The 8,621-nt window shown below is 36.1% G+C and overlaps 1 protein-coding gene across 1 annotated transcript; it reads right to left on the minus strand.

Moving 5' to 3' along the window:
- Positions 1 to 403: 403 nt before the first annotated feature.
- Positions 404 to 6,592, minus strand: LOC117378894 (H-2 class I histocompatibility antigen, Q9 alpha chain-like). Its single transcript, XM_033975583.2, has 8 exons — positions 6,455 to 6,592; positions 5,264 to 5,530; positions 3,329 to 3,607; positions 2,244 to 2,543; positions 1,939 to 2,037; positions 1,830 to 1,847; positions 1,688 to 1,727; positions 404 to 1,322 (listed from the first exon to the last, which is right to left on the minus strand). Exons 1-8 carry the CDS (start codon positions 6,540 to 6,542, stop codon positions 1,316 to 1,318), a joined length of 1,098 nt encoding a protein of 365 aa, XP_033831474.1. The 5' UTR covers positions 6,543 to 6,592; the 3' UTR covers positions 404 to 1,315.
- Between the last annotated feature and the right edge of the window lie 2,029 nt (positions 6,593 to 8,621).

The raw sequence follows: 8,621 nt of genomic DNA on the forward strand, positions 1-8,621 counted from the left end.
ACACTGTTCTTTAGTGCTTTTGTTCACTTTGCACCTGTAATCAGCTCAAAGCAGAACAGTCGTGTGTTTCGTGTATATCCAGCTGCTCTGTGGGGTTTACAAACTTTACCACAACAATATGTATGTAGATGTATTTTCTTTCACATTTAGGCTGGATATCCCCTCTGTCGTGAGCCTACACTTTAATACAGAAATGTACAACCTGTCTGTGGCTCAGTAGGAGAAACGAGCTGGAGGATTAGCCCATTGTGAACGTTTTGGGCTGATCATTAGTTTCCATTTTACATAATTGTTCCAGGTCAAATATCAAATTATAACATCCATACATCCATACAGTGTAAATAAGTAGCACGATTTTGAACTGAAATACAAACAAATAAAGAAATCAGGTACAACAACCACATTTGAAGTTGGGAATTTTTATTTAAAATCCAAACAGCAGAACAAAAGCAGATCATGGGAAACAGTGAAATTTCAGATTCACAAAAGTCAAAACATGTTCTATCCCAACTGTGAGACTATATTTTAAAACAAGAACCCCTCAAAATAAAAAACAAAAAAAACTCTAATCTACTTCAGATTTGAAAAGTAAAACCTTCAAAAATCTGTATAAACATATTTACATCTTTGATAAATAATCATGACAACTGTAGGATTCTCTTCTTCATGATCAAACTGTTTTCAGGGAACCATTTTACTGAAGACACTCCACATCTATTTAATTATGTTTCAAAATGGCAAAAAAAACCCTCTTAAACTAAACATGTGAATATGTCTCTTGAATATTGGCTTCAAAAATACTACATTTGATACAGTTTAGTTTATGTTTGATCTAATCCACGTTGTACAGTTTGTATTTATATTTTACATTTTTTAAAACTCCAGTGAGACTTAAATATAATTAATTACTTTTATTTTTAATCTCTCCTCCCTTCAAATATGTATATGGTGCATTTTAAGATCATTTACAAGTCAATCGATGCAATAAAACTGTAGATAATGAGCCAAGAATCCCCTTCAGCAGAAACCACTATTGTAACTATTGTGTATATGGTTAATAATGCCAGACAAATGAATGAAGAACAACTGGAAAATAGATCGATGCTTTGACTATTAGCAAAAACAAGTTCAACATAAATTTGTAATGTGTCTAACTGAGCTCTATTTGAAAGGTAATTTTGCATCTGTAAATTGCGTAGTGAAAATAAGTCATCATTTTGAAAGCCTAAAGCATCAATCCGGTTTGTAAAAGTTTATGACATCTGAGAATAACAAGTGCATCCAACTGGAAGACTCCACTCCTCCTGCACAGGGTTTAAGATCTGGAAAACAAAACACAAATTAAACTGCAGAATTTCAAATCAGAAACATTCTTCCCTGTGTGTTTTTGAGGTTTCTGGATGTCTTCAACATGTTTTGCGTTCTAACACAGTTCTTTGTCTTTTCTTGATTTGAAGTACACTATATTTTAATCTGGATGCCCTTCCTCGTGGAACCTTCTCACATCTATCCAGGCTTGAGATTAGCACAAAATGATAATGGTTTATCACTTTGTGGCTAAATTAGTTACATAAAACACTTGACGATGATAAAAACATGTAAACGTTCCTCCTTAAGTCATAAATAGCTCTACAAAGATGATTATTTTGAGGGAAATCTCATATTAACGACTGTTGTGTTCACTCACTTTGGATTAAGCTCCTCCTCGACCTCTGGATCACTCACAGCTGCAAAGAAACAGTCACAGTTTAACAATCACAATTAAATGATATTTAATTATGTGATATAAGGGTCTGTATTAGGACTATGGTAAACTTGTTCAAACTTACGGGATGGAGGACGTTTGGCTGCAACAATAACAACAGAACTCAGTTAATCACATTTTGTGGATTTACAGAATAAATGATAACATAGTGGATAAATGCAGTTTGGTCTTACCGGCCCTCCTCCTGTACAGGACAAACCCAAGAACAGCCACCACAGCCACACAGAGACCGACCACAGCAGCAATGATGATCAGAGGAGTGTTGGACTTCTCTGTAAAATGTAACAAAAACACACATTATTATACACATTATTATTTATAATTCTTTTTAGTGACTTTTTCATTTGTTGGTAAACAAAGAAAAAGACATTGAAAGAGGAGGTGTGTCCACATGTTTGACCCCAGAGTATTGGGAAATGGAGGATGACTATGATTAAGCCGTTAAAGAAACATAAAAACAAAATAAGCCCAGACTCACCGTTGGTCCTGATCATGGCTTTGTCCAGTTTTGTGAGGACGTCCTCTTTGACTCCAGACAGCTGGAACACACAGTGGTACCTGCCCCAGTCTCCAGATGGGATCGAGGACACGTCCAGCTCCACACTCTTCTGGAAGGTCCCGTCGTGGTTGGGCAGGATCTCCCCGGGGTCCACGCCCTCATAGAGCTCGTGTCCATCTTTAGTCCAGAACAGCATGGCTCTGTTGGGGTAGAAACCTGAGGCGTGGCAGGTGACCGGGGACGAGGACGACTTCTGCAGGAGGGAGATCGTGGGGAGCTCTGGGAGAGGAAACAAGAGGAGTGTGTTAGGTTGGAAAAACCTTCTTCTGGACCATCACTGTTGAAAATACACCCTCCTCATCCATCGTACCAATTTAGACCCTCCATCAACTCCTCGCTTACAGCATTCCTCTCAAATTAGTCAGGCCTTTCCTATGATCTTACCTCCCTGCACACACACACTTTCTTTCTACTTTTTCTTTTCTCATCACTCCCACCCTCCTCTTCTGCCCTAACCCAACCCTATAATTACTACTATGTACGCATGCATGTATATGTTTACTTTTTTCTCTCCCAGGTTATCAGTAATTTAATGTCTAATATTCTTTTTTTTTCTTTTAACTTATTTTTCAATATTAATTTTTTTTATTTATTTACTTTCTTGCTTTTTCTACTTTCCTTACTTAGCATTTATCATAATTACTACTGATTTATTGATAATTTTTGTTTATATTATGATTATGATTATTATTTTCTTCTCATTTTTACTGTATTTATTTTCTTCCATTTATTCCAAAATGCAAAACTGTAATATTTTGGTGAGATTTATGATGATTATGTAATATGCTAAAATTATCAACTCAACTACTACTTATCAACTACATTTTGCTTTTGGTTTGACGTCAAAATAAATATTTGCTCATTTATATGTTGTTTTTCAAGTTTTGTGTGGGAAAAAAAAAAGTGTGTTACAAAAGGAAAGTGACAAAGGAGAGAACTGTGTCAGAGGAGTTTGTTTGAGTGAATTTGAGAAATAAAAACTGAAGTAGGTGAGTTGATTTTACCTGTTCTCATCAGAGTGTCCTTCCCATAACTGACGTACTTCTGCAGCCACTCAGGACAGATCCGGGTGTGGTAGTTTTTAATGTAAGCTCTTTCAGCTTCATCCTGGTCCAACTTGAGTTTGCTGATGAAGGCCTCTTGTCTTGGTGCGATCCATGTTTTTGTCTCCAGGTCAAACGCAATGAAATCTTCTCCATCGTAGCCATACTGCCTGTATCCAGTCAATCTGTTGGTGTCACTGTCCCATTCACAGCCGTACATCTCCTGGTAAATGTGTGCCCCTGAGAGAAACAAACATCATTAAACCACAGTCACACAAACTCAAAACTCCTCGTGTTAACTGCCCCGGCCATCGCCACGGAGACGTAGTGGATGCCATGGCGACAGGCAGAGGCGGTGCAGTGCAGGATGAGAAACTGAATCAAAACCTGCGCAGCTCTTTTATTAACGCGTCTACACCGAGAAACTACAGACACTGTCCTAAAACTACACGACAGGAACAAGAGCAGAACGGACAACGCTGAGGAGAGAAATGAGAAGAGCGATTCATTAATATAGGTCTGTTATAAGAGCGAGGAAATGATCCAAATAAACTGGACAGAGGAAATCTATACGGTGAGTTTGGGTCAATCTAACACGGCATTTTGTCACAACGGAGTAAAAGTTGAAGTTATTATTGAATGAAAAATATAAACCAAACTGAGGAATGAATAAGACAGTTGATAAAAGAGGAAGGAGATCATCTATAACTAATAAAAATAACAAGTTCATTCACACAAGAGGTGATTTTTATATGAGGAGTCATTTTAAAACAGCTGCTATAGATTCATGTTTTCAGGGACATATTATAGAATGAAAAATGTAAACTAAAATTAAAGAATGGATGAGAACGCGACGAAAAAGAGGAAGGAACCTAAAGCTACTGCAAAGAAAAGGTTATGTCCTCAAACAGGTGAGTTTAAGGATGTAATGTTATAAAATCTAAATAAAAACTCAACTACACACTGAATGTAAAAATGTATCAAATGAGGAGTAAATAGGAGCGTTAGTGACAGAAAACTCTGACTGAAAGAAAGTACGTTTGTTAAATAATACACTATTTTAAGAGAATATGTTGAATGGAAAATGTAAAACTAATTTAAAGATAAGAACATTTTAAAAAGAAGGAAATAACCTAAACTATTACAACATGTTAATATAGACACACATCTGACAGTTTTCTGGGGAGTGGTTTATGTTTAGAAACAACTAGGCTGATAAATGTTTAGAAAATATGACTGAATTAAAATGTAAACTAAAATGAAAGAATAGAAAAGAGGAAGGAAACAAGTTTAACCTAAAACAATTTACAAAGAACAGGTTAATTTAGACAAAGTTTTCTCATTATAGAAAGTTATTTTTGTATTAGAAACATTTTCAGTAAACTTTCAACATAAAAAGTGAACAAAACTGAATAAAGGGGTTTGATTGTTGGTCAAAGAGGAGGACTGTAGTCTAATGTTACAGACATGTGTTTGAAAGGCACAGTCTCATTGGATTTTAGTGGTGTCTGTCCTGTGGTTGTTGTGGGTCATAACTGTGTCCAGTCTGTTATACACTCAGCAGTCCCTCTGTCCCATAGTCTCTCAATAGGTCCAGAGCAGCACAGCCTCATCAGAACAAACACTGCCCCCTGCTGGTGGGATGTCTGATCAAATCTATGACTGTGACAAATGAACAGAAGCAGAGACAAAACTACAAAAAGCTCATAAGAAAAACACGCCTTTAAATTGGTTGATATTTTTTAGTATTTCTATTTTTTTAAGCTTAAAAGTTAAAAAGGCAAAAAATACAGCCAATATCGGACTAATCTTATTTACCCTTCTTGATATTCTTTACAGTTAAATCAAACTGGATAAAGAAAAAATGTAGTCAACAGAGAAAAGTGAAAGACAAACCTCCAGTTTGGTTCATGCGCTGCTTTAAGATGTCAATGTTGCCTTTGAAGATCAGCTGGGTACCCAATAACCCCCGACGCTGTTTCTCCCAGTACTGAGGGTCGTCTTCTGTCACTTTGTTCATCCAGTCCTGTTTGGGCTCTGCTTTCTTTGTGTTACTGTCATAATAAAACATCTGAACATCATCAACCAAACCCACAGCAACAAACTCTGGGAAGTTTGGGACGTTAGACGATCCAGTGTAGAAATACTTCATGGAGTGTATCACTGTGAAAAAGAAAAACATATTAATAGATAGTAATGATACTGCAAATAATCACATCACTAAAACAAGGCCTAGTTATGATTTAAAGGTTTAGATTTGGACACACAATAATAATAATGATGATAATAATAATAATATATTTTATTCTTAACAAACTTAACATTTGCACACAAATCTCAAAGTGCTACATAAAAAACTAAAACTAAATAACATTTTTAAAAGACTAACAACATCATTATAAAAAATACTAATATTAATAAGAAATACATTGGCCTAATTAATTGTCTTTTTAAATCTTTTATTACATTAGACCTGGGCTGTGCGCAGTAAATGGAGTAAACACAGTGTATCATTGTCTTTCTGCTTTAATGAGTCTAACACTGTCTAATCAATGATCTAATCTATCATCTGTAACATGACCAAGTGAAAGAAATAAAAAGTAACACATTATTACACTTCAGAGTCACTGTAACAAAAATATTATCATTTCAAAGTTTAACAAACAAAACAACAAGACTGTATTAAATAAACCATTAGAGCAGGTGATTTCATTTAAGACTAAACATTCATGATTCAGTTCTTAAATTAGACTATATGAAAAAAGAAGATATAAAAGAGTTTATTTTGACAACTTTATGTGAGAGTTAAAACAGTCCAACAGATTCTTCTTGTTTCATCCACTGAAGCACCAAATCCATCAGGAGGTGGACAGTGGACATGACACAAACCACAGCCTATAGAGTTTATAACTTTAAAAACATTTATGATTCAGTTTGTTAAGTTTATATTATATCCACGTCCCAGTTTAAAATGACCTAATAACAAATAAAACAATAAATGGAAAATAACCTTGTTCTCAAACACACTGGTGCATCATAAACTTGGACATAACTCGTGTGGTTATTCTACATAAATGAATCACTCACTGGAAGAGACGTCGTGTAGGAGAATTCCCAAAACAATCAGACTCACGCAGAGCTTCATGGTGAAGTGTGGCCCAAGAAGTCTCCTCATGACACGGACCAACACAACCAACTGCACCGAGATCTACAACAACTGACCAGAGGAGCGCGTGAACCTATAAGACCAGAGAGGACAGAGAGGGGGCGGGGCCTATTTACTCTATTTAGACCAATCATAATTCAGTATCTGGGTAAATGTGACTCTCAAAGGTTAGAAGTGAAAGAGAAAGTAAGTTTGATGGCGCAGTTTCTAATGTTTCAATGTTTTTACACTGATATGTCGTGTTTTGGGTCATTAATACTGTCAGTAATGTCAGCACAGCAGCATTTTAATAAGTGATGGGAAGCTGCTTTTGGTCATTTATTGTTACCTCACATTTGAGAAGAGCTGGACTATTACCTGAGGGCAGTAGACTGGGCTATAGTTTATGAAGTCTTAAATGATTCTCTAATTCAGTCAAAACGAGGCTGAACTTTCAGAGCCTTGAAGTATTTCCCTTGAGTAGAGCAGCAGACACACAATCTGTTTACATCCTCTTACAGTAATATGCATGTTTGTCTCTGTGTGAACACTTAACAAATCAGTGTTTGAACAGGAGTAGGCTGTTTTTAATCCTACCTTATTATCATGTGTAAGTAAGTCTACTATGTTCTCCAAGTTTCCTGTGGACTAATACTCTATTGGTAACAGTGCAGTAGGTATAAGATGAAGTACATATTTAGGAGGACCAGGTCTGACTGATTTGCTGAGTATAGACCTCGGATTTCACCTTTAAACTAAAATGTTGATGTCAGAAATGTAACACCAGATACTGAGTCCTTTCACTTTACACACTTTTGTTTACCATGAAATCCAAACAAATGAAGCCAAACTGAGGCTGAACAGCAGTGTGTGTGTAAAATAAAACTGTCTTCAGCCTCACACTGAGATGAAAGGAACATTGTGAGTCGTCTGTTTTATGTTTATATATTTATTTATTCAGTGTTTGTATTATACTGGTTTGACATACACTGACAAAAGGGAAACATTGCTGCTGTTGATTCAATATGTTTTTGGGTTAATTAAAGAAAATCTAATTGTGGTTTCATTTATTCAATTAATGGAGCTTTTATTTCCACAAAAAGACTTGTTTTGCTGTTTGTTTTTGTGCAGTTGTGTCAGGATCTTGTCTTGTCTCTTCTGTGTTGTCTGTGTCTCCTCCCACCTGGGTGTCGTCTTACCTGACCTGAACACTGGAGCACCTGGACCAGTTTCCCCTCATTCCCTGCAGTATAAGAAGTTTAGTTTTTCATCCTCTTCTCACCAGTTCGTCGTTGATATGACTCCAGTTAGTAGATGTGTTTGACTCCACAAGACAAGTTCACTTTTTTCAGTGTTTTTGTGCTACAGTTGTTCAATGTCCAGGTGTTTGTGTCGTTATTTGTGGAAGCTGTTTGCCTTTAACCCAGTCCCCACCTGCACCTCTGGACCCCCAGCCTGAAACTTGTAAAGAAAAGTTGAAAAACATGCTGAAAATGACAGAAAGTAGAGAGTCCTAAAGCAAATCGATGACACCACTAGAGAGAATTATATCCAAAAGTTTAGCACAATTTACACAGAAAAAACACATTTCAACAAAATAAATGTGTTTTCTTATATCTTTATTAGTCAAAAATAATGTGTGTGTACATTAGAAGAGTTTTGGACCATATGCCACATGGTTGCTAGGTAACAGTTATGAAACTTCCTAGTGTGATGTCATGATCTCCAACCAGGAAGTACAATGTTAAAACTAAAAAATGGCCAAACTGGGGGTAAAAAATGTAATGTACATGTAAAATCTTAAATATAATGATGTTAACTGTGTTTCAGTAGAAGGACACTTTGGAAACTGTTTATAAATTGTCGTATTTCCTACACAAAAAGTGGATTGAAAGACAAAAGACAGGCCTCCTCCAGTGAAAACCAATACAGTGTTATTATTGAAGGAGGATGATCAGTGCTGCTGTTTATCACTTACACAAAACAAAACGCTCCAAAAATATCATCACAACTACAGATTTAACTAGTTTATTTATACGCAGCATTACATGGACGTAGGACACAAAGGCAGTAACTGGTAACTTCACATCAAAGCAACAATATTCACTT

This window comes from Periophthalmus magnuspinnatus, chromosome 11 (assembly GCF_009829125.3).
Source record: "Periophthalmus magnuspinnatus isolate fPerMag1 chromosome 11, fPerMag1.2.pri, whole genome shotgun sequence".
In the NCBI taxonomy this organism is placed as follows: Eukaryota; Metazoa; Chordata; class Actinopteri; order Gobiiformes; family Gobiidae; genus Periophthalmus; species Periophthalmus magnuspinnatus.

Bases quoted from the DNA above. Each gene is read 5' to 3' on its own strand.
- LOC117378894 (XM_033975583.2), bottom strand. From the start codon at position 6,542: ATGAGGAGACTTCTTGGGCCACACTTCACCATGAAGCTCTGCGTGAGT. The intron at 5,531-6,454 runs GTGAGTGATTCA...TCTTTTTCACAG, and splicing joins CCTACACGACGTCTCTTCCA to TGATACACTCCATGAAGTAT. The intron at 3,608-5,263 runs GTTTGTCTTTCA...TGTTTCTCTCAG, and splicing joins GCGCATGAACCAAACTGGAG to GGGCACACATTTACCAGGAG.